The sequence below is a fragment of the Ictidomys tridecemlineatus genome, chromosome 1 (genome assembly GCF_052094955.1).
Source record: "Ictidomys tridecemlineatus isolate mIctTri1 chromosome 1, mIctTri1.hap1, whole genome shotgun sequence".
NCBI classification, from domain to species: Eukaryota; Metazoa; Chordata; class Mammalia; order Rodentia; family Sciuridae; genus Ictidomys; species Ictidomys tridecemlineatus.
Genome location: NC_135477.1, coordinates 47,572,833 through 47,599,723, shown reverse-complemented (window position 1 = coordinate 47,599,723; position 26,891 = coordinate 47,572,833). Strand labels below are relative to the sequence as shown.

Here is a 26,891-nt window from a genome sequence, read left to right as displayed (position 1 = left end):
GAATGTGATACGGGTGGCCCTCACTCTAATTATAATTTTGAATATGACCCCGGGGTATTGAGTCACCCTTTCTTTGGGGAAGGGGTGCTGGGGATTGAACTCAGGGCTTTGTGCATGTGAGGCAGGCACTCTACCAACTAAGCTATATCCCCAGCCCACCACTATCTATCTATCTATCTATCTATCTATCTATCTATCTATCTATTTATTTATTTATGGTTGTAGATAGACATAATACCTTTATTTTATTTGTTTATTTTTATATGGTGCCGGGGATCAAACCTAGTGCCGCACGCATGCTAGGCAAGCGCTCTACCACTGAGCCACAATTCCAGCCCGTGAGTCACCATTTTAACAGAAGTAGAATAGTTGTAAAAAAGAATTTTCCATGTCACACTAGGCAGCAAAGAAGCAAAAATTGTTAGGGTCATGTCATGACTCAGGAGTCAACTTGAAGGATTTCCACTGGGAGATATATATATATATCTCCATGTACAGTCTCCCATGGTGAATTAATCAGTCTACATATTGAACATCAACAGCTGCAAATCTTGAAAAGAGAGGGTCAACCAGAAATAAAGTACCTTCTGATCAAGGTACTGCTGACATTTTGTGGAAAATACAGAATGAAAAGGAACATTGAACTGTGTTGTGAATATGCAGTCAGCAAAATCAGTCTCTGAAAACATCAGAGGACTCCAGTTAATGAACAGTTAAATTGGAAAGAAAAGATAGGAGTGGAGGAGGGAACCCATAGATAAAAAGAAACTTAAAATACATTTGAAAAAAATTTTAATGAATAATATGCTACCTATCTAGTAATATTTTGCTGATGAAAATATTTTAAAAACACAAAGGGTTACGGTAAGTGTGCAGATAGTAGTTACTTATGAGAAGGGAAGGGTGATTGTCTGGGACAAATGGAAAGTTTTCTGGGGAAGTTGGCAAAATGTTATTTCCTGATCCCAGCTAATAGTTACAAGGACAGTTGCCTGTGTTTGTCTTGTGTTGTATTCAGTATCTGTGTTTTTTGTTTTTGTCTTTTTGTTTGTTGTTGTTTTGTTTTAAGTGATCCTCTTAAAATGGAGTTTGTACCCTATGGTGTCTTAGTGCTTGGGTTTTTGTAACTTGAAACTGGACAATTTTTTTTTCATTTATTGGTTGCATTATATTAGTGATGCTTTGGAGAGAGATAGGTTTTCACCTTTATTGTTTTTAGATGAAAATGTGAACATTCAAGTATTTGGTATATCGGCACCAACACCATGTCAGTCTTTGCCTTTTTATGTGAAGGTAATGTACAGAAATTTGCTAGAATCATGTCCTCAAGTGTTGAGTCTACTCTTCTTTAATTTTTTCTTCTTTTACAGGTGGAAAGAATACTTTTATTTTATTTATTTATTTGTATGTGGTGATGAGGATCAAACCCAGTACCTCACATGTGCTAAGCAAGTGCTCTACCACTGAGCCACAACCCCAGCCTCTGCTTGTATTATTAACTTAGAGAAACATAACTGAAGAGTTGTATGTTAACAGATGAAATGGAAGATTCAGACAAGATATGGTAGTGCAGGATAGTGGTGGAATGAAGGGAAAATATCTAACTGAGGACAGAGAGACAAAGAAAGACATCACAGCATTAGAACTTTCTTTGTTTGTTTTCTGTTTTTTAAATGAAGAAAAATCCTGATAGACACTATAAGTGTGGAGAGGAAATTGCCCCCCAAACCCCGTCCTAGAATGCTGGTTCCTAGGCAGTTCTATAATTAGGAGCAGATATTTAGGCACCACCAACAATGCTTGTAAAAGAGAAAATATGTTAAAACATAGATTCTAAGAACAGGAAAGGAAAATGCTGAAATGAGGCTCTGCTGATTATTTATTTTAAAAAGCAGGGTTCCTTCTTACAGAGAAGATGTTTTTCTGTTCATAGAGTTGAAGTCTTGCCCTGTGGTTGGCCCAGTGCTGGAACTCTTCCCATGAATTTAAAGAAGTTAATAAGATTTTTCCCTACTAAAGCAGAAGCTGTGTCTGAGGACTCTGACAGCTTCCCACCCCTGCAGCTTTTCAGTTACATCCAGTTAAAAACTTGCAGAGCGTAACAAATGTTTTTAGAAAGGAAATAAAATGAATGGTGCCCGTGAATTTGCTTTAAACATTGTTTATTTTGCCAAATAATTTAGATAAATCTTTTTGAAGAGAAAATGAAATCAGATTTCATTAATAATCTAGAGCTTTTCAGAGGATTTTCTTTGAAATAACTCCCTGACAACTTTTTATAAATTAAGCATAAACTTTCTTTGACCTCATCACATGTAATTAAATAGCTGTTGAAGGGTTAAAACCAACTAAAAAGTGATTCTGTATCTCAATCTCCATTCTCCCGCAAAATTACACAGGAAGTTTGTTTCTGTACTCGAGCAGGATAATTACAAGAGACAGTTACATAATTTACAGTTTGCATCTACTCCAGTCTACTCATCCATAATCACACACTTCCACCTAGTTGTATGTATCCCCATGAGTGATTATCAGTGTTGTCCTTTGATTTGTAAATGATGATTGCAGTGTGATTGATTGCTTGCTATGCAGCATATTGAATTGATTTTATTTAAAAAAATGAACTTTAGCTATTAGCATGTCTATTTGAGTTCCTGTTATTTACGTAGTTTGTGGTTCTTGTGTTCGGCAGTTGCATGCTAGTTAACAAATTAAACTCCCAGAGCCTTTTGCCTCATTAAATATGGAAAATGTCTCTCTACAATCTAATTAGAACATTGCCTAGCCTATAGTAGATGCTCAACTGGTGAACCCACTACGAAGTCATTCCAAACCTTTAAAAATTAAAGGGAGATTCTTTAATAGTGACGACACACTATAAAGGCTCACAGGGATAATATTGGGATAGTATGTCTGATGCTATGCTAATATTATTATTATTATTATTATTATTCCTGAAGCCTTAACTCTAGCTTTTGCTAGTATTATAGAATGGATATAAACAGAATAGAAAATAGCAGATCATTCAAGAGGCTTACAGAAGTATACTGTCTGCAAACTGAGGAGGAATAATGTCTTTTAATACTTTCAGTGATGATATTGCATGTTTTTGCTTTTCTAACAAGCTAACACCTATCATAGTCAATTTGGACCTGTGTTCCTCTGAATAGATTAAGGGTTCGCTGACTAATTGACACAAATCCACTGACAAACCAGTTGGTAACTTCACTGAATGTCCCATCCCACTCCAGCTCCCATTCCCAGCTTGTGTTTGTACTGTAGGGCTCGGAAATGGGCTCAGCAGCGGGCTCAGCAGCAGCCCTGTGGGGACACAGACATTTATTGCCAGAGGCCTTGAGTCATGTTTGAAAGCATTTGGGAGATAAATTTAAAAAATAAGCAGAAGGAGTAGTAGACCAGTGAAGTAGGATTGTTTGTCTAGATAACCTGAGGACAATTTAGAGATGTTTCTCAGCCTTAAATTTTCAACAGTAGTTATTTAATAAGATCAGGGCTGTATTTTGATTTTAGAAAGTTGTTTCAAAGACTGACAACTCCCTTTTGAAATGTACCTTGTTTCCAAACAAAGAAAAATTTTAAAGAGATTTGTATATCCACTTTTTTCTTTCTTCCATCTCGCTGTATGTTTGTGTTTCCTGTGTGAAAAAGCTCGTCTTCCAAAATTGGAATTACAACATGCTTTGTCCTATTTTTGAAAATTACAGCTGGTACACACACACACACACATACACACACACACATACACACACACACACACACACACACACACAGTATATTAAGGGACTTGTGGGAAGATTATTCTTCCAGCCATCCTGTCTTCCAGGGCCTGGCTCTGAAATCAGTGACAGCATCCTCAATGGTATAAATGTACCCCTGTCCCCAACAACCCTAGTCTTTTGGTAGGATTAGACCCAGACAACTAGATAGTAAAATAAACTATCTCAGTTGCTCCACAGAACCCCAGACCTATAAAAAATGTACAAAAGAAGCTCCAGCTTTGCTTTTAGAAATTTGCTAAAGGATAAATCCAGCTGCGGAGTTTAGCTATAGGAAATAGGTCTTACAGGTGAAGTGCTGTAAGTACACGTAATCTTTTGCTTAGAACAGATACTTTATTCACAAAGTGTGTATGAATTTAATGAAGAGTTTGAAATCCACTAACTTTTCAATGGTAATTGCTTGTTATCAGATTTTGTAAATTAACGTGAAACTTTTATCCATATTTCAATAGGGTTGTAAAGTCAAGGGGCAGCTTTTTTAAGATGCTTTTTTTTTTTTACAGGTATGAAGTAAAGAATCAGATTATTTTCTGAAGTAGTTTTTCAGGTGGAATCTCTAATGTGGACTTATGCTTGTTTGTAAGAGAAGAAAAAATTTTTAATTGCCAAATTACTTCTAATTTCTGTTGCATTGAAAATGATGGTACTGGTGCTTCACCATTGCGTCATGGAAATGCCTCTGAATCACAAATCAGAGCTTTATTAGATTTATGATAGGGAATTGGCTTCATAAGCAATGTAGTTACTTCCCAAATATATTTAAGTAAACATTTTTTACAAACTGCCTGCTTTCCCAGTGATTTTAGTTTGGACATGAGTGGTATTGACAAGAGTGTAGCACCTCTTGTTCCATCACCATTTTGTCCTGTGTTGTGGATACCTCAATTTTCCTAACAAGGGAATTGGTGGAACAGATCTGATTCATAATTGGTCATCTTCTTTAAAAAATATATTATTTTAATAGACTAGACCAGGCAGGGCCTTGCCTGTGATGACATACTTATTATACATAAACACCTGCTTCTCAGCTGAAGGTTTTGCTGAATGAAACTATGAAGCGTATTACAGAGCTGTCTTTATTGATGATCACCCTTCTCCCGTTACTCAACTCCAAGTCTCCATTTCCCCAAGCTTCATCTTCTGCTTTGGTCTCTCATTAGACACCACTGCTGTCATCACGCCCCTTTGGGATGACAGAAATGGAGAAGGATTGGTGCTCTACCCACTTTAATATTCTGGCCTTTAAGTATACTCTCCAATGTCCTTTCTTTAAAGTAACTCATAGTGTATCTGAAACCCAACTGGCCTGATATAGGCAAGAGTTTGAGGTTCAACGTGACACACATCTCTAGTTTTTTTAAAGCCCCCAAGTGATTCTATTGAGAACCATGGGCTAAACTAGAGGATTAAAATAGAAGCAATGAAGGGACACATTCCCACTGAATTATATTATCAGTTATAAAAATACCATTGACTCATCTTTGGCATGTGGCTGTGTTGCAGGGTTTTGTCTCTGGTCCTCAGCCTGCTCCCACGTGGCAGGTGTTACCCTGGCTACCCAACTCAGGAGCATATTTGTGGATGTTCAACCCCTCAACATACAGGCACCACAGAGGGAAGGGAGTCCCCTTTCCTGCCGCCTGATGCTCTGTTTTCTATCTGAACATTTACCTTTTCCCTCTGTGACTGACATGCAGATTGACCACCGAGTCTCTTCAAGGGAGTCTACAGCTACCCACAGAACTGTGGAAACCATCTGGTATACCCTAGCATAGTCTATAAGCTCAACACACATATGCATCACATGCCCCTACCAAACACTTCCCTCTAAGAGAAGTTAAAGGAATGCCATCCCTCCCTGGAGTGGGCTTGGAGGGATGGGGCAGGCGGAGTAAGAAAGACCTGCAGCCCCCTCCACATAATTGAAGCGGAACTCAACATTACAGTGGTCAGTGCACTCAGTGTGAGGAAACATGAGGGGTCTTTGAGAAGAGACATCTTAGAGAGAGAGAGGCTTAGAGAAGAAGCCAGGGATGTGACCCAGGGTGGATAGCTGTCCTTCCCTGAAGATCCTCTGACTCCTTGCATTTCACTGGCTTATGCCATTTTCCTAGGGTCACACTTGAGTCTTTTAGAATTGTTGGGCCTTTGTTACATATGTCTTGGCCTATCTCTGGGTTCTGCAGAAACCCTAAGCAGTCATTATTATTGTAATCTGAAGGGATTGCTATTTCCTAAGGATAGTCCTGGAAATCAAGGACTTAAAAACTAACTGGCCTAAGCTAATTTCTTGAGAATATTCCTAAAGCAGGGTTGTTTTTTTTTTTTTTTTTTGGTTTGTTTGTTTGTTTTTTCATGGCCTCTTCCTTCCATTAATTTAATTTATATTTGGTTGGTTAACTGGAAATGGGGAAAAAGAGAAAGGCATGGTAGAGGAACTTCTGACCAAGGGAGTGGGATGGGTTTCAGATAACCTCACGTAAAAGTAGGACAAGGAAGGTAACTCCTCTCAATCTGACTGTATAAAACAATTTGCCTCCTTTCTTCCATCCAAATTTTCTTTCTTTCCCCTATATTAAGGATATTTGGTTGCCTAGGTAATCACCTTGAGATTTCATTCATTGAATTTGCTAAATACTAATAAAAGCCAATGTTAACATAGGGCTACTGTAATAGGCCAAAGACTGTTTAACTTATTTCATTCTTACAGCTGTAAGAAATAAGTGTGATTATTATCTGCACATTACAGAGGAGGATCCTGACCACCACCGAGAGACTCAATAAATTACCCAGAGTCACATGGCTGGTGCATGAAGGGCCCTGGATTCCATTCAGGTCTCAAACCAGACATTGAAGAGGTTTTAAAAAATGTAAATCATTGCCTGTCTTGTCACTATTTTCCTTAACAAGTATTTGTCATTTCTCAGTAAAATCAGTAGTTATAGCCAGTATAAACAAAGGTTCTTCAGAATCATAAAGAACTTTAAAATGTGATGTGGTCCTAGATCAAGATTTCCAAGAACCAATTGGTTCTTGTCTTAGAACCCTTGCTGTTCAAGTATGGCTCATGATATGGGAACTTGTTGGAATTACATACATACTTTTGGGACATTCCCCAAAACCTACTGAATCAGGATTCATGTGTTAGCAAGAATGATTTGTTTGCACAATGTAGGTAGAAGCACAAGAATAGTACATAGGATGGGCAATTTAGCCACTCAATGGCCTCTACTAACTTTCAGTCTGTTGTTGGAGAGTCTGTTCTCTGGTTCTCTACCAGCTTGGAGCCAGGTGAGATCTTACCCACTTGTGAATCTTCAGTCTCCCCATCTAGTCTAAAAATTAATAGTTCTAGAAGATTTCAGGTGATGCTAATGCTGTGGGTCTGAAAGAACACACTTTGGGATCTTGAGAAGCAGTATTTATTCAGGTTGTTACATAATTATACCAGGCCCATTGGATTATAGGAAAGATGTCTTAAACTTCCAGTTTTAAAACCAATAACTTAAATTAAAAAACACTTTTTTCAAAATGTCCATTTTTACCAGGGAAGCATCTGTATGTATCCTCTAATAAATAGAAAGCATAAGATTTTAGACAGGTCACAGATCATTTAGAGCACGCTCTTCTCTTTAAACACTGAGAGCTAGGGCTCAGCTTCATTCTGCACTAATTGCAAAATCACCACAAAATTTAAACAAGGAGACATAGATAGCCTGTCAAGAATTTGAACTGCTAAAATGCCATTCATTCATCCACTTGGTCACAGTGCTGCTCACCCCTGGAAACCAGTAACAGATGAGCATAGACCAGCGAATCGCCATCTCTCCAAGCGTAAACTACATGGTTAGAGGCGTCAGATTTCCTCTGCTCAAGAGTTGCCATAAATCCTTGGTGTCGGTTCCCAGGCTTGCAAACCCAGTGCTGTCTACTGATGGGGCCTTTCACCAGGGTTTGCTGAGCTAAACAGGTGTCTGATGAAAGGTGTGTAATCCTCAAAGATTATCTTCTCCTAAAAGCAGCTGGCGACCCTGAACTCACATAATCCAGACAGATGGGAGTTGGGAGTGAGTAACTTGCCAAAGTTTACACTTTGGGGTTTAAGGAAGTTCATATGGCTTGGTTTCAGGTAGTAGAAGATGGAGGCATGCAAGGATGAAGGGTGGCTACCATTGTAAGGTGTACCCTTCTCCATATCCACAGTCTTGTGTAAGAACAGTGTTCTATTCTTGGTCAACTCTACAATCTTGACTATCATTCTTTTAAAAGCAAGGAATTTTCATATAGATGAGGATTAACTTTTCAGTTATTATGCTGGGAGTTAAGTTAATTTGAGGATTTGAGCCTTCAAAAACAAATCTTGACCTTGGCTGTATTGTTTCTTTCTTATCATAATCTATCTGGCTACATGAAAGCAACTCTCTGCCACTTAAAAAAAAAAAAATCCCCCCCCCCCCTCTCTCTCTCTCTCTCTCTCTCTCCCCCCCCCCCCCCCCTGGGAGGAAGTTAACCATTTCAATCCCAGGGGATCAGGGCTGGTAACATGAGAATTGGCAAGTGGGTCAGCCTCAACAGAAGTGAGGTACACCTGGGTCCCATGCAGTACAGCTTAAAATGCTTCCTCCTTGTAGAGATCACATTGTTCTTCTGTCTCTTCGAACAGACACCTTGATAATTTTTTTTTTTCAATTAAGTGTGTGGTTCTGAAACCAACACTCAGACCTCACTTTCCCCTGGTTAAGTAGTTCCTGTGAAGCAAATAAGGAAGCCAGCTTCAAAATAGTTGATGTGGGTGAGGGGTTTATGGGCCACTCGGTTTTCAATTACAAGCTCCTACTCACGAGTAAGTGCTGTTCTCCAGCACCCCTGGCTCACAGGCAAGTTCAAGGGAATAATTTCACCAGCGATTAATTATACTGCAGCTACTGGGATTTGTCCTCTACATATCACTTTGTTTTCCATCTGAATTAGCTAGGTTTCCCCAGGAGTAGCTGAGGCTTTCTGATTGAAAGTATCCTGAGTTAAGGAGAGGTGTTAGCGCACCATGGGAATCTATTCACCAGAGGTGTATTGTACTTGTTTCAGATGCTTCAGGATAATACACCGGCTTCCAAGATAAGTGCTTTTTATTTCCCTGCATCTTAGATCAATTATTTGGAATCTTTTTGGTAAGTTAAATTTAAGAGCTGTAACTTAAACCACCACAACTCTACAATTACTCAATAAGTAAAATGTTCTTACCAAAAATTATTCTGTCAATAGGCTATATCATAATTTTTCTTTGAAGAGCCTAGAAAAAGTAGGAAGAAACAAAATTATTTAAAATCCCATGTTATGAATGTCAGTAGTGAAGTGCCAGCAGCTGCAGCCTCTGTGAAGGCAGGTGCCTGCTGCAGGTAACATTTGGATTCTCACTTCCATCAATCTAGTGCACAACAGAGTAGATCCAACACCCTTTTCTTCTATACTATGTAGATTAACAAATTACAAGTGATTTCCCTTAACTAGTAAAGAATAAGGAATATATCTGTGGTCATTTTGATTGTTCTGGTGGAATTTATTTAAACCCAAAGCTTCTTCCTTCAAGAGGAGACTTTGACTTCAAGATGACTCTTTTCAGAAGTGTCCTTTCTTCCCACCAGTTTTTAATTCCTTGATGGTCTCTCGAATCCAAGAGGAGCCTTCAGACAGTCCTTGTGTAGTCTACAGTGTTGGTGCACATCATTCCTGAAAACCCGCCTGATGTGTTCTGATTTTTGGAGTTTGGGTTTCCAGTTGTTTTTCTCCAGCACCTAGGAAAGTGTCCCTTTGGCATGTGTTGGTAGTTTCCCCACTTCATCCCTATCCTTGCTTGCAAACTAGGAGGGAAATACCAATGGACTCAGTGTGCTGGTCACCTGGACTCCCGTGGCATTGTCAGCCACAGGCTACAGTTGTTGTCTAAAGAATGTCTCAGGAGACAGCCATTTAATGTGCTAGAAGCAGCAGGTGCTGAAAGGTTTGTACCTAAATGTTCCCTAAGACCCCATTTGCCTGTCAGCTTCAGTGGTCTCACCCATTTAGCCCAGGCCCTGATAAGGTATGTCTGATCAACCTACAGGTGAAAAACAGGAATGTCTAGGTAAAATGGGGGGGCGGGGGCTTAGAGTAAGGACGGTGGGAAGGGTAGACAAAACAAAGAACACAGGCTTTCTGGGTAAGGTAGCCCTTTGTAACGGGGAGTGTAAGATAGGGAAGGCTCAGGACCACCTTCTGAATCTCTTGGTTGTACAGATATCCTTCTGCCGAGCTTAAAGGGAGGCTTTCTGTGGAGTTCAGATAAGAACCCATGGGGGCCTAAGGACTTCCATAGCCACTGCAGGGGACTTTTAATTGTGGGGTCTCATGGACGGACAGCAAGCAGTTCCTTATCCATGGTTCTATGGTTCCCCCCCACCACCACCAGGAGTAGAGAGCTGGGACTTCCAGCTGACTGAGTACATTTCTCAGCATGGGCCAGGCACTTAGGAGGCAGGTGACGGATGTGCCAATTATCTGTGTTCTGAGATTTGGGCTCCCTTAGTACTCTGACCACAGAGAAAGTGCTCTTTCCTGTGTTGATAGGGCATGATATGGGCTGGCTTCGGCACAGCAGCCATTGATGTTAGCATTCCTGACACTGCTGTTGAAAGCCTCAGTCTGGAGCCGGGTGACGTCGACAGTGGTTTGACTGTGAAATGTTGTGGTGCTTGTTTGCATTCAATAAAATACTTTACTCTTAAACATGAATTAAAGAGACAAATAAGTCAAAAGACTTCAGAAAAACCTAATGTTGAATTTATGACTGTTCTTTTTAATGGCATTCAGATTAAAGCTATCAAGATGCAAAATGCTGTGATTATACCCCTATGAGGTCCAGGTTGAATTTCTTGTTCTATATTTCTGCATTATTTACAGTGACTTTTAAGAGGCAGCAATATGCATCAGAGCCATTGATTTCTCCTTGTAACAAAAAACTAAAATTGAGAAAATTCTTGAGAATGCAGCCATTTTGAAAATGTAGATAAAGAAAAAATGCTGAAGATTTGGGTGGTTTACAGAGCAGCATGATTTTGTAATTGCTGCCACCTACTGTATGTGGTTGATGTTTGTTTAAATTTAGGAAGTTCATGAAGGTGAGGCTGTTGAAATAGATAATTAGAGCAAGGTAGACATCATTAGTTTACCGCATTTCTTCTCCATTCCGTAAGTGGCTCTTAATTACCACGACAGCCGCCAGCTTTCATTCATTACCTTCAAGTGGATTTAAAGTTTTTCTCATTTCAAAGTTGCTTTGCCAAGGAACCTTCACAGTAAAGCTGTAGAATGCCTTCAAAAGCTTAACAGGCTCAGGGATTTTCAGAGTATGCGTGAAATAGTTCAAGGAGTTATTTTTGTTTGTTTTTCTTTGTGTGTGTGTGTGTGTGTGTGTGTGTGTTTGTGTGTGTTTTTTTAATTTGTTAGGACAACATTCTGAGTTTGGATTACAAATTAATTTCCATGAAAGAGGTGAAAATAGAGCTAGGGGAGCCAGTGTCAGTTGCAGGGTTGACTTGAAAGGCGTTCTTTTATTAGTCCTAAAACAGAGCTTCAGATCAACCGGCTAGTTAAACGCTAGTTAAACGTAACAGGCAATATAGACTCTAAGTCAACGGAGGCCCTTCTTGTTTATTAAGACCCAGCTGTCAAAGGGTCATTAGGTCCTTCCTGTGGAAAACAACTTGCCCATTAATGTTTGGGGTGGTCCCTCAACAGGATTTCTGAGTAAGCGCCTGACATTGAGTTTTGAAGGAATTTAAAGGTTGCAGGAGACTTAGAAGTTGAAACTTACCAGAAGTAATGTCTTCAGTCCTAACTTTCAGTCTTTGTTAAATATGTCACGATGTGTTTGGAATGCTACTGCTGGCTGCATGAATTGACTTATGGTGCCACTACATAAGATTCAGAAGCATAAACTTCCTAGGGATCAGATCACTGTAACTGGGAAGAGGCTACACATATAAAAAGATGAATTTCACTGATGTGATGTTTTTACCTTGTTGCTACTTGTATTATTTCTGGTGGCTCCTGTTCCTAGCTCTGGAAACACCACAGTGAGTGGCCCTTTGCTTTTTTTGCCCTAGGCTATTTGCTTTCTAGAAGAGAAGGCCAAGCAGGGTCTCCTGAAAAACCACTCTCTGATCTGGGCCGACTCTCCTACCTGGCCTATTGGAAGAGCGTCATCTTAGAATACCTCTACCACCACCATGAGAGGCACATCAGCATCAAGGCGATTAGCAGAGCCACGGGCATGTGCCCACATGACATCGCCACCACTCTGCAGCACCTCCACATGATTGACAAGAGAGATGGCAGGTCAGTCCCCAGGCCCTGGACATTACACTATCTCTCAAACACCTCATACTGGAGAGGTTCCCTAGCACATGTATTCCAGTTAAAAATCAGAGGTTCTGGGGCTAGAGTTGTAGCTCAGTGGTTGAGCACTTGCCTCACTCGCAGGAGGCACTGGGTTCGATTCTCAGCACCACATAAAAAATAAATAAATAAATAAAACAAAGATATCGTGTGTCCAACTAAAAAATGTAAAAAAAAAAAAAAATCAGTGGTTCCTTGGTGATATTATCAGAAGTTTTTTCATAAAGAAATCATGAAATGATCTTTTTGCTGATTGTATTTCAATTTATTCTACCCTTTCATTGATGTGTTTTCTGATTTTTTCCCCTAACCCACACAGTGTTAGCATTAGTATATCAGTGTGTGAAGATGAAGTGAAATTTTAGTTTTTGATTGTGATTTGTTCTGCCTTATCACATTATAGATTTGTCATCATTAGAAGGGAAAAGTTGATATTGGGCCACATGGAAAAGCTGAAAACCTGTTCCCGAACCAATGAACTTGATCCAGAGAGTCTGAGGTGGACCCCAATTTTAATTTCTAATGCTGCAGTTTCGGAAGAAGAGCGAGAAGCCGAAAAAGAGGTAATGATTGACTTCATCATCCTAAGTTGTGTAACTTCAATCTTAGAGCTCTCTTAAACCAAGAAAATTATTAACATTATTGTCAAAGGCTTGGAAATATAGAGAGCTTGTGAAATGATATGGCACTAATTTATCCTAACTGAAGTTGCATGGTAAAACATGATAATTTTATTGAATTGAGTATGAAAAATGAAACATTTATCATTGATCACAAAGCAGCATTTTTCACTACTGACAGCATGTAATCAGATCAGATTTGGTGCTGAGCTCCAAGGCTGCAATGTCAATCGATTCTTTGTGTTTATGAACTTGCTTAAAGTGCTCCATGCCAGTGAGCATGTAATGTAGTGATAAAGGACTCAAATCAATTCGCTGCATCATTAATACTGCTAAATATCCCATGAAACCCAATCTTCTTTGATTTGTTATCCTAACTGATGCTAAGGGTCCTGAGATGATGCAGCTAGAATTTGCTTGGCTGGCTGACTGTCCTGATCAGAACCCACTTAGAGACCCTTTGCCATTGATCCTTAGAGGCTCTGGCTACATAACTTCCCTCTCACCAGCCGCCATTTTTACCCTTCCCTTTAGGCTGAGCGGCTAATGGAACAAGCTAGCTGCTGGGAAAAGGAGGAACAAGAAATCCTGTCATCTAGAGCTAACAGTAGGCAATCACCTGCAAAAGTACAATCAAAAAATAAATATTTGCATTCCCCGGAGAGCCGGCCAGTGGCAGGCGAACGAGGGCAATTGATGGAGCTATCTAAAGAGAGCAGTGAGGAGGAGGAGGAGGAAGAAGAGGAGGAGGAGGAAGAGGAGGAGGAAGAGGAAGAAGAGGAAGAAGATGAAGAGGAAGAGGAGGAAGATGAGGAAGAGGAAGAAGAAAATATTCAAAGCTCTCCCCCACGATTGACTAAACCACAGTCAGTTGCCATAAAGAGAAAGGTATGTGCTATTTAGATTTCAGTCTGAGCAGCTTTCAGTCAAATCTTCTTTGTCATTGCCAACAATATGCTATTTGTTTCACTCTCTACTTTAGATGTAGTTTCAGTGTACCAGTCTCACTGATTGGATATCATAATCAATTATCTTACAGTCATGATTGTGTCTACTGGTGCTAAGGCCAGGGACAGGCCAGCTTCCTAGTCTAGTAGTCACTGCCACCTGCTGGTCTACAAGAGTAGAATCCAATTATGAGAAAGAAAAGGGGCCCCAGAGAGCACTTCAACCACCTTTCAAAGCCTAAGGAGTCCAAGAGCTCATTCAAAGCCCAGTGCTCTTGCTGCTGCTTCTCTCTTGTTGTCAGCATAGAATTGTTAGAAGGTATTTGGGGCCCTTTGGGCTGATGTTTTGCATCTGTGGTCTATGGCACATTAATGAAATTCCTCATATCTTAGTAGCCTGGTGGTTTTTCCTAAATTATACCATCTCATCTCCAGTAGTATAGAAAGTAAACAATTGATTTTTTAGGTAATTGCTTTCCCAGATCTGATATCTTTGTAAGCAGTATCTGTCTGGTTTTGTTAGTAAAGCCAAAACAAATAGAGATAACAAAAGATACAAGGTAAGTCTCTGCTCCAAGGCCACTGCTATGTAGTGTCTGTCAGGCAGCTTGCCACTCTAACTTCCAGATCAGTGCTTTCTTCTAACCCTGGCAACTAGTGGGAGGGTAGCTGTGGAGAGGTGGTAATAAGGAACATCCATGAAGTAGACTTCAGGCTTCTGAATAATGTTTTAATTTCTTACAAGGAGAATGCATTCATTCTCATTATGTATATAACAAGAGAAACTTGTCCTAAAAATATCACAACCCAGAATCATCCAAGGCATGACGTGGACTACCATATAAATGGACTCAACCTTAAGGAAATCAGTTATTTTATATTTTCTACACTTCTGTTTGGGAAAATTCAAGTGGTTTGGGAGGGCAGGCAGACGGGTGGGTGATTAATAACCACAAATGTTAAATTACAGAATATGATTAACAGGCCTATGGGTGTTTGTCAAGAACATTCAAAGCATTAAAAATGTAAGACAATAATTTTTGGATACAATTTACCTGAAGGTTGGCTTTTTCATTTTTTTTTTTTTTTTTAAACTGGGGACTTAACCCAGGTCCTTTCGCATGATAGGCAAGAGCTCTACCATTGAGCTACACTCCCAGATCTAGAGGTTGGCTTTTAACCGGATTTGTTGAACCTTTCTTTGCAGTTTATTTCCAACAATTTGGGGACTCATTATTGACAGATTACATTTTAACAGCAAATCTACCTGTTATTCCTTTATTTAAATTTCGTATTATTAAATACTTTGTCACTTTGGAAAACATTTTTATTACGATTTTGGAGTCATTTGTGCCAAACTATAGTACAAATAGAAGAAATATTTTTTATATCTTACATGGAGAATAGAAATCTGTCTTTTTTAGCTGCCTTTCATATTAAAATATTTAGCAGAATTATCAATTGTTTAGCAGCTACCAGTACACAACCTTGTGGGCTTTTTAAGCAGGAGAATAATACTTTCTTGGAGTACCCTTTTCTTCCTCCCCTTTTATAGTTCTTGAAGTCCTATGAAATGGGACAAGTAAGCCAGTGTTGTACACCATCATGTTTTCCCTAGTATTTTGCATGTAGTAGTTGTCCCTTGAACATTTACCAAGTATTAAATGAGTAACTCAGTGGCTAGTTAATTATTGCAACATTAAAGAAACATTGGGGTTCATGGTGCCCTAAAAAAGATCAATGATGTTTAGGATATTGAAGCCAACAAGTACCACTTGGAAAATACATGCTAGAATAACAAAGCTTAGCTTTTAAAATATACAGTCAAGCTGCTAGGATGTGCCCTCTTGAAGCATCTGCTTGAGTAAACAACTGTTTTATTTGGAAAACACTTGCCTCTGTAGTTGTAGCCCGAGAGGGATGTTAAACATCAAATGGAAGGTTAAGTACAAAGGCATTTACAGAAGTCTTTACGTGCAAGATTCTCAGGCGCATTTTCAATACATGTTTGCTGCATATCGACACAACCATTTAATTTCTCATGAGCTCTTATGTATTATGTTTGGAATTAATTTCAGAGGCCTTTTGTACTAAAGAAGAAAAGGGGTCGTAAACGCAGGAGGATCAACAGCAGTGTAACAACCGAGACCATTTCTGAGACTACAGAAGTACTGAATGAGCCCTTTGACAACTCAGATGAAGAGAGGCCAATGCCGCAGCTGGAGCCTACCTGTGAGATCGAAGTGGAGGAAGATGGCAGGAAGCCAGTTCTGAGAAAAGCATTCCAACATCAGCCTGGGAAGAAAAGACAAACAGAGGAAGAGGAAGGAAAAGACAATCATTGCTTTAAGAATGCTGACCCATGTAGAAGTAAGTAGCGGGTTATAAAAACCTTACCCTACGACTGTTAGTCTGACTTGCTCCTGGAGTAATACTAAAGGCATCTGGGAGGTCATATCATCACACCTGAAATAAGTGCTCATCTGTCCTTTCTCCCTGCAGTGGGATTTTATGTTAACAACTACTAAGACCAGAATGTTCCTGTGGGTGGGTTTGTCTTTCCAGAAACTGGCTTAGCTTCAAAAAATTTGAAGTCTATCAATTAGAAATACACTGCATTTCCTTGATTCTAACAGGTACTTTTCTTCATTTAATGTTGTAGAAATCAGGGTATATATTATCATCAGTGTGGGAATTGAATGAGGATAGTTCCTTTCCTAGAAAACAGTTATTAGTAAACTAGAGGTACATCTTACTCATCAGTAGTATCTGAGGATATTATGATCAAGAATCATATGAACTTATCCACACCATCAATATTAGCTTTGATAATATTGGATAATATAGAAATCAGGAAATAGTTTTTCCTCTGAAGTTGACATGGATATCCTTTCCTCATCCTCTAAAAAACTTACCAAACTACCATTGAATTGTCTTTGTGCTGTTTAAAAGCACTCAGTTTGGGGACTTGTACTCCCGGCTGAATCATAAGGCTTTATAAGGATCATTTCTCTTCAGCTGAAATGACTCCATCTAAAATTTGTTCCAGTCTGGGAACAAACCATCTCATTTGCCTGGGAACCACAGGTTGCACTCTAGCATTTGAAAAGTTAGTTTTAAGAACCCAAGTTAGCACCTTCTTGACTTCCTTACTTCAACAGGAACACTATAATTGGCATACAATATTTGCTGAGAGAAAGACATCTTAACCCTGGGTATAGAGAGACCAACCCCTTTTCTTTTGTTTCTTTAAACAAATGAACACATAAACAGCATCAGACTGCAGACTGAGAGCTCCTTTGTGTGTGTGGAGATTGAGATTTACTTCCACTTCCTGGCTATCTTCTCAGGAGTCACTAGGTGAATTATCATTGCCTTTCTTCTCCACTTTGTGCTACTGACTTTTAGGAATCCTTTGTGGCTATATTATACCTTTCTGGATCTTGTTCCCTCTGAAAATTCATCTTCTGATTTAGGGAGGTATTCCTACAAAAGCTAGTAGGACTGCCAGGTGTGGCACATACCTATAATCTCAGCAACTCAAGACTAAAGCAGGAGGATAGCAGGTTGAGGCCAATCTTAGCAATTTAACAAGGCTCTCAGCAACTTAGGGAAACCCTGTTGCAAAATGGAAAATAAAAAGGACTGGGGATGTAGCTCAGTGATAAAGCTCTCCTGGGTTAAATCCCCAGTAACTCCCCCCCTGCCCCCCACCAAAAAAAATATGTATATTGGTAGGATCAGTAGCATGTAGAGTAAGAATGTGGATTCTGTGCTCATTGGTATGGCCATATTGCCATTATGAATATAAAAATAATCTGAACATCTCAACTTGACAACTCAGGCCCAGTACTTGGCACTTCCAGCCAAGATCATTCTACATCTAATATGTTTTTTTCAATTAGTTAATTTCAACATAACATGCTGGCAGGTAAGTTTATATGTAGTCCTTTTATTATGTAAACGAGGTAAAGCTGACCCTGCCCGGCACTGACTGGATTAGAAATAACTCCATTCTAGCATGAAGGATCTCTCTTCCTCAGTTGGTAGATCTTATTTTTGTTCTCCAAAATAGTGTTTGATGCTTTTGTTTTTTGTTATCGTTATTGTTAATTTTTTTGTTTTGTTTTGTTTTTGCCAGGGGTTGGGAGCAGAGGAGTACTGAGGATTGAACTCAGGGATGCTCTGTCACTGAGCTACCTTCCCAGCTCTTCCTTTATTTATTTTTTGAGACAAGGTCTTGCTGTGTTGCCAATGCTGTCCTCAAACTTTTTATCCTCCTGCCTCAGCCTCCTAAATGGCTGGAGAGTGTGCCACTGTATCTAGCCAAAAAGAGAATTTCTAGTAAGACTATTGCTCTTTACAGAGCTTTCCCTTTAAATTGGCCATTTACTTTAGGGGATTAGTGTGGTCTTCAATCTTCTAAAGAAGTTAAGACATGGGTATTTTATATGTTTATTTATTATTTTCTGTGTGTGTAAATATATTTTCATGTATTTATTTGTTTGCGCATATTTATATAAACATATTTATTTATAATCACATGTGCTTATGGTCACAGAAAAATAAGATTACCTGAACTAAAATGAACTTTGCAATCACAGTGTGTTTCTAATTGTTTTTGTATTTCAAATTTTCCAGTTGAGACATAAACTGATCCCAAATATAATGTGGACAGAGAGATGAAAAGAATACCTGTATTTTCAGTATTCAGTAATTGCATGGTAATTGTATTGTAGGTTGTTATATCATGCAAAAATGATGATCCTAAGCCACACATGGTGACACATGTCTGTAATCCCAGCTACTTGGGAAGCAGAGGCCAGAGGATCACAAGTTCCAGGGCAGCCTGGACAACTTAATGAGATCTTGTCTCAAAATACAACTTTAAAAAGGCCATGGATTTAGCTCAAAGCATGTGTAAAAAGCCTCTGGGTTCAATCCCTTGTACTGCCAAAGGGAAAAAGAAAAAAAGATAATCCTAAAAATGATGATTCACAGATACATTTGTGTTTTGTGTATCTAGTTATTTATTCATTTGTTTCAGAGGTACACAGTTTATTTTTATGCCAGAGAAAACATTCAAAGAAAATTAAATAATGTCATCTTGAGATCATTTAAATCGAGTAAATATCCACAAAAGTTGATTTCCTCAGGATAGATATAGGAATTATTCTTCTAGTTATTTTTCTAGTGCAGTGATGATTTGCATATAAGCTAGCATTAATTCCATTCCCCTGTATTTCTTACTTTCTAAATGTTCAAGTTCATTTCATTTTCTTTTTTTTTTAATGTTGTAGAACTCAGGGCTTTCACATCATAGAATGTCTTGTTTGTTAAACTCGGATGTTTTCCCAGGCCTAAGTTATTTATTTGATTTATGCAGCAATATTATTCTACATTAGTCTTGATTATCTTGACCATCAGCTTTTAAAATGCTAAATTGAAAGCAGTGCTGGCTAATTAAGTTAGAGGAAGGAATTCAAGTTGTCCATGGCTATGCTTTCTAAAACTTTGCTTGTCTTCCTTCCCCTTTCTGTCTCTCCATTAAGACAAAATAGATGATGATGCAAGTAACTTGAAAGAAGGGAGCAAAGACAATCCTGAACCTCTAAAGTGCAAACAAGTATGGCCAAAAGGAACAAAGCGTGGTCTTTCTAAGTGGAGGCAAAACAAAGAGAGGAAGACTGGATTTAAACTGAATCTGTATACTCCACCAGAAACGCCCATGGAACCTGATGACCAGGTCACAGTGGAAGAGCAGAAGGAGATTTCAGAAGACAAAACTAGTCCCACACCCATCAGGATTGGGGAGGAGGTGAGGGAGACTGTGGAAGCCCTGCTGCCTCGGGATGGAAACAGAAAGGAAGAAGTGTGTGCACCTGTAAGTCCAAATAAATCACCAGGCGAAAAACCAGACGAGGATCTCACCAAACCTGAGGAAGAAGAAGAAGAGGAGGAGGAGGAGGAAGAGGAGGAGGAGGAAGAGGAAGAGGAAGAAGAGGAGGAAGAAGAAGAAGAAGAAACTATAGAAAAAAACCAGGATAGTGCTAAAAGTCAGGAAAAAGAGGAACCAGGAATCGCCATGGATAAAGAAGACACCGTGCATTTGGATGATCATGAAGAGGAAGAGGAGGAGGATGAAGAGCCATCTCACAATGAGGATCATGATGCGGATGATGAAGATGACAGTCACATGGAGTCTGCTGAAGTGGAGAAGGAAGAACTCCCAAGGGAAACCTTCAAAGAAGTTCTAGAAAACCAGGAGGCTTTTTTAGACCTTAGTGTCCAGCCTAGTCATTCGAATCCAGAGGTCCTGATGGACTGTGGGGTTGACCTTGCAGCTTCATGTAACAGTGAGCCTAAGGAGCTTGCTGGGGATACTGAAAATGCACCTGAATCTGATGAGGAGCCCCCAGAAGAACAGACACAGAAGCAGGACCAAAAGAACAGCGAAGTGGATTCTGAGTTCAAAGAGGGAAACACAGCCACCATGGAAATCGACTCAGAGACTGTTCAGGCAGTTCAGTCCTTGACCCAGGAGAACAGGGAACAGGATGACACCTTTCAGGATTGTGCTGAGACTCAAGAGGCCTGTAGAAGCCTACAAAACTACACTCACGCAGACCAAAGTCCACAAATCGCTGCCACACTGGACGATTGCCAACAGTCAGATCACAGTAGCCCAGTTTCATCCGTTCATTCCCATCCTGGCCAGTCAGTTCGTTCTGTCAATAGTCCCAGTGTTCCTGCCCTAGAGAGCAGCTATGCCCAAATCAGCCCAGATCAGAGCGCCATCTCAGTGCCATCTCTGCAGAACATGGAAACCAGTCCAATGATGGATGTCCCATCAGTTTCAGATCACTCACAGCAAGTTGTAGATAGTGGATTTAGCGACCTGGGCAGTATTGAGAGCACAACGGAGAACTACGAAAATCCAAGCAGCTATGATTCTACCATGGGTGGCAGCATTTGTGGAAATGGCTCTTCACAGAACAGCTGCTCCTATAGCAACCTCACCTCTAGCAATCTGACACAGAGCAGCTGTGCCGTCACCCAGCAGATGTCCAACATCAGCGGGAGCTGCAGCATGCTGCAGCAAACCAGCATCAGCTCTCCCCCAACCTGCAGCGTCAAGTCTCCCCAAGGCTGTGTGGTGGAGAGGCCTCCGAGCAGCAGCCAGCAGCTGGCTCAGTGTAGCATGGCTGCTAACTTCACCCCACCGATGCAGCTGGCTGACATCCCCGAGACAGGCAACGCCAACATTGGCTTATATGAGCGAATGGGTCAAAGTGATTTTGGGGCTGGACACTACCCACAGCCATCTGCCACCTTCAGCCTTGCCAAACTGCAGCAGTTAACTAATACACTTATTGATCATTCATTGCCTTACAGCCATTCCGCTGCTGTGACTTCCTATGCAAACAGTGCCTCTTTGTCCACACCATTAAGTAACACAGGGCTTGTTCAGCTTTCTCAGTCTCCACACTCCGTCCCTGGGGGACCCCAAGCACAAGCTACCATGACCCCACCCCCCAACCTGACTCCTCCTCCAATGAATCTGCCGCCGCCTCTTTTGCAGCGGAACATGGCTGCATCAAATATTGGCATCTCCCACAGCCAAAGACTGCAAACTCAGATTGCCAGCAAGGGCCATGTCTCCATGAGAACCAAGTCGGCATCTCTGTCACCAGCCGCTGCCACCCATCAGTCACAAATCTATGGGCGCTCCCAGACTGTAGCCATGCAGGGTCCTGCACGGACTTTAACAATGCAAAGAGGCATGAACATGAGTGTGAACCTGATGCCAGCCCCAGCCTACAATGTCAATTCTGTGAATATGAACATGAACACTCTCAATGCCATGAATGGGTACAGCATGTCCCAGCCAATGATGAACAGTGGCTATCACAGCAATCATGGCTATATGAATCAAACTCCCCAGTACCCTATGCAGATGCAGATGGGCATGATGGGAACCCAGCCATATGCCCAGCAACCAATGCAGACCCCGCCTCACAGTAATATGATGTACACAGCCCCTGGACACCACGGCTACATGAACACAGGCATGTCCAAACAATCTCTCAATGGGTCCTACATGAGAAGGTAGACACCTTGGGCAGTCCACGAGACCCACTGGGCGTCACTATTGGATTGATCTGCACAAATACCTTTGAAGAGTACGATTTCAAAACCAGCAATTGGTGTGAATGCAAAAACATTTGTTGGCACCATTTATTTAAAAAAAAAAAAAGCTGTATGCAGCAGAAAGCCTTATACAAGTTGTTTTTCTTTTTTTCCTCTTTCTTTTTTGGTACCTTTGTTTCTGTTACTTTTATATGACATTCTCTGCGAAGGAAGGCCTCTCTGGACTACAGTTTGGAGGCAGCCACTGGTTGTGCCTGCTTCCATTAAACAATGTGGATATCAAGCCCCCAGATTATCTGTTTTAATATTGAACCTAGAGCTTTTTTTTCCTTCCCTGTCCACTCCATGTAAATGCCTTTAGCATTTCAGTTATTGTATATTTTGTTTAAGGTGACACTTCAGCATGCCGCTAATGTCTTTGTTAGTGACAGTGCATTTTGTAGTACTGTACAAGTGTTGTGCTAACAGTAAGCCATTTCTTAAGTTTTTTGCCTTGATTAGGGTGCCCTAATTTGAGGGTTTAAAAAAAAACTATATTTTTGTTAATTATAAAACTGTAAAGAGCTATAAAGGCTATTCCCATTTGGTTAGTCAAAAGGGTTTTATTGCTAAATGTTTGGTGTAAAGTTGAGACCCTTTTCCATTTTGGTGACAGATTTCTTTGGGGAAAAAGGCAGCTTTCTGTTTTATAAATGCAGACTTCTGTTTATTGAATGAAGCATATCTCAGTGTTTATCTGTCAGGTTTTGAAACATTTCATATATGTCCAAATACTTGGCAGAATTTAAAAAAATAGTGAATTTGGTGTAAAGTTGCTATTTTATGGAAATGCCTCTAACTTTACATTTTCATTCCATCTGTAGATTTTTCTATCTTTATAAAATATTGGAGTTATTTTTTAAGGAAAAATAGAGAAGTAGCTTGTGAATAGCTCAAACTAAGCTTACAAATCGCATGTAAAAAAGCAAAAAAGTTATTTGTGTCTGTTTATATTGCTTCCTTTTTTGTAGCCTTTGTACCTGTACAGGGTGACAGTAAGGGCCAAGCAGGAGAGGCGTAATCCTTGTATAAAATAGGAGCCAGCGACACTCTTGTATTTATCTGTTATCTTTTTAGTCAGTTACTTCAAAAAAAACAAAAAACAAAAACAAACAAAAAAAGCTGTACATTTTAACATAAAATAAATTATGATGAGCCATTTTTAGCCTCTTGTGTCCTGTCATATTATGATTGATAGAGAATGACCAATTGAACTGTATCATGTGTCACATCTCAGAACACATACACATTTTGGGAAAATAAATTATTTAGTGTAAATTGGAGTTATGAGATTTTTCTGATTTGCTTTGACTTTGGGGGAGGGGTTGGCAATAAATAAAAGTAATATCTAATAAAACCATCACATATACCAAATACCTATTTAATAAATTAATTTATAATGGATTTTAATGCTTTTCATGAAAGTTTATTTTATGCTAGTGCATACCTTCTGTATGCCAATCATTGTCTTTAAAATAAAGTGAATTTGTTTTTTTCTTTTTGACTTTGATCTTCATTTGCAAAGAGATCCTGCACAAATATCCCAAATATCTAGTTGCTTAGTTTGTACAGTCTGTATAAACACCCTCAGAGCCTAGTACCATGATAGCAAGCTTCATTTTTATAAAGATTAATTCCAAAACACCCAGTTTGGTATAGTATGTTTGAAAATTTATTTAAGTGTGAAAGTTTTGCTCTGTTGTGAATGATTGATTGTATGTTTTCTTTAGTCTAAACGTTTAGACCAAGAGGAAAAAGTAAATATTCACAAACATTATTTAATGGCATTCAGAAAACGTTTTGCATAAAAGTTTAAACATTTGATTATTCAAGCAATGAGTCTAGAAATGGGTGTTCAGCTCTCTGCAGAGCAAGTCACTACTATTGTTTTAACACATAATAGTTAGGTGTTAACACAGATGATAGATACAAACCTTAAAACGATCCCAAAACACTGAACAGGTAGGATAGAGCTCGCACCAGGATAAAAGGCCCCACATGGAGGAGGATGCTTGGCCTTCTGTTCTCACCTGTGTCATTCTCTTTTCAGTTTTTGCATGTGTAGTGGGTTTAATATCCAGATTCTACCCTTAAATCCCTCCCTCCCACACTTGCAAAGTTGGCAACACCAGTAGTGAAGCCGGAGGGCTCCAAGGGCTGCTATGGCGAAGGGAGACAGAGTTGCTGTGCTCCCCATTCTTCTGACGGGGAAATGCACGGCTTGTGTGAATCCATGGTTGCAGCAGGTCAGAAGTGGCCAAGCATCAGGCAAGAGGCTGCCTAAGCATGGGAGGCAGGATAAGGTCCCTAACACACAGCTCCCCACAAGCCCCACTTTGAAACTTTCATGGTTCAGTTTTTTTCCTGCTGCTTTAAGTTTTGGGGAAGGCTGGAGGACCCCCGCCCTCATTCCCTTTGGCAGTGGCCTGCTGATCACACCTTTGGGTTTGTGGGATGCTAGGGCTCCAATGTCCCACTCATGCCTGCCCTATAGCCCTCTAGGGAGGTCAGGGCCAAATCCCAGTCACTGTCCCAGACCTGCCACACCAGAATCAGACCAGACACCTTGTGTCTCACAGAGACTGTGGCGTAGTCACTGGGAGCTATCTTTGGGCCCCAAGTCCCAGCATTCCTTGAGGGATCAGAAAGGTTTAGCATAGGAGAGAAATTGCACAGCTGGGATGGCCAGGGAGCACCCTGCTCTCCTCACCTGCCCACTCAATGGGAAATTCAGACCTGAATGTGACACCACAGGTCCTGGAAAACAGGAACTTGGATTCATCATGACTGAATACACTTACTGTTAGGTTGGGATTCATTCACGACTAGGCCACACCTTTAAAAACCAGTAATGTGTTCTTATTCATTTTCTTCAAGAGTCTAACATGGATTGTCTGTTGCCAACCTACTTTCATAGCTCGAATGGTGCCAGCTCTTGGACTCGGGCCTCAGACTTTGGCCTTCCTCACCAATGTGCTGTTTCAGAAATGACGACTCACAACACTGTCACAAAGAGCTTTCACCAACAGCGCTTCCACCTGATCCAAACTCACACCTTGTGTGGGAAATGGGGTGGTCATTTTCATTTACAGATCAGGAAATGGAGGCTCAAAGAAGCTAACCTAACTGCCTGAACTCACCCAGCTAAAATTTGTAAGCTGAAACAAACCCGGTGTTCCCAAATCACAGCTCTTTCTCCTAAAACACTGTGTCCTGTGAAAAGGCTCCTAAAACATTGAACTCTGAAAAGGCTGTAACTCGTCACCTCTCTGGTTTAAAGGCTTAGCTAATGATTACATGATGCTGTAAAAACTGTTAAGTGCTCCATAAATATAGGTTCCTTTGTTGTTGCAAGCAAGGCTGGCTCTGCAGCCAGCCTTAGATACTGAAAGTGCAAGGACTGTCGCTTACCCAGCAGTGACTTCAGAGTCTGTGCCCAGGCCTCCCTAACTCCTGCTACCTTCTTTGTTCCCTTTCCCAGATTCCTCCTCCACCTAGGCCTGGCTGGACAAGTTCACATTCTGCAACATTCCGGCCTGGAGCATCCTCTCTTTTTTTCCCCTTATCTCCTATGATGACTTCAAATTCTACCTCTTCACAGTATTTGTATCTCCAGTTGTGAACTTTACTCTGAGCTCTAGATTGCAGATCAAATTACTTGGGATACCTTTTCTGTGTCTTCTGGACGTGCCATAATGCAGTGATACCCAGTTCGTTAACCTTCATTTCTCTCCCCTCTCAGCAAGTCCACTCCTTTTCCCACATAATTCCAAAATGATCCTGAATGCAAATTCCCTGGCACTATCTGTACAGGCCATCTTCCCCTCTCTTATAACAGCCCCCTAACTGATCTTCTGGTCTCCTTTCTCAGTTCCCTATAACCTATTCTCCATACTTTGTCCAAATGATTTTTTTCTTTCTGGAGTGATCTTGAAAAAGCTCACACCATTTCCCTGCTTAAAACACTTGAGTGGGTTTTTCTTTGCACTGGGAATAAAATCCAACCTCTCCACCCCTTTTCTTGCACTCTCCCTCACCTGACGGGCAGTTCCTCAGACTAGAATGCTCTCTCCTCCTTGGCAAGATGTACAACGTCAAGCCTAAGCTTACTCTCCCTGAGAGGTTGCCCTTCAACACCCCACTTCTAAAGTGGGTTGCTCCCCCAACACTCCCCGTTGCTTTCCACCTAAGCACCCGTTTCCCTCATTGCATTTTATTACAACCCACACTTTTTATTTTGACCTCTTATAATGCAACCGTTGTCATGTGTGGTACATTCTCAACAAATACTCATTGATTGAATATTTTACTTGTGAAGATGTGAAACACTATTGGAAACACTGTTCCTCCTTTCTCCTGTCTGGCTCTCAGGAGTCACCAGAAGAGTCCAGACCCTCCAGTGTTAAGTTCTCTCTTGCTTCTGCCCTCAGCAGGGCTCTGCCCCACAAGGAGATGGTGGCATAGGGGGATGGTAGGTGTTCAAGAAAATACGTCCTCCCTACATGTAAATTCACTTAAATGTAAATAGTTTATTAAAATAGAAATATTGATTTGTGTCTGGGCACAGAATATCAGACCTAAGAGAAAACAGTTCAGAGGGCAGTCATCGGGATGCCATGCTACGGAAGCCTAGTAGAGATCACTCTGAGCCCAGTCCCTTTTGGTCTGCATCTCTTTCCCAAGAGCCCATACATGGCTCCAATTACACCCCAATCTGAGTCATTAAGCAATTCCATCACCCTTGGTCATTATGCCCCTACCATTCTGTTCTCTCTCTCTCACAATCACATGAGTTTTGGCTGATCCAGCCCTACCTCTCTCTAGTTCAGACCTGTCACAATTTCAGAGGGAACATCTCTCCTTTTTGATCTTATCACCAAGATAGACCAATTTACTAAACA

General features: G+C 40.4%; 1 protein-coding gene across 4 annotated transcripts in view; it reads left to right on the top strand.

Moving 5' to 3' along the window:
• The window catches only part of Kat6b (lysine acetyltransferase 6B), a 188,088-nt gene extending 164,933 nt beyond the window's left edge, over positions 1 to 23,155 (top strand). For all 4 annotated transcript variants that reach the window (XM_021726706.3, XM_005325885.4, XM_005325886.3 and 1 more), the window contains exons 14-18: positions 11,942 to 12,173; positions 12,637 to 12,796; positions 13,388 to 13,741; positions 15,879 to 16,170; positions 19,353 to 23,155. In XM_021726706.3, coding sequence (XP_021582381.1) covers positions 11,942 to 12,173; positions 12,637 to 12,796; positions 13,388 to 13,741; positions 15,879 to 16,170; positions 19,353 to 21,913 — 3,599 coding nt within the window. In that variant the 3' untranslated portion in view covers positions 21,914 to 23,155. The remainder of the gene's footprint in view (positions 1 to 11,941; positions 12,174 to 12,636; positions 12,797 to 13,387; positions 13,742 to 15,878; positions 16,171 to 19,352) is intronic.
• Positions 23,156 to 26,891: the final 3,736 nt, after the last annotated feature.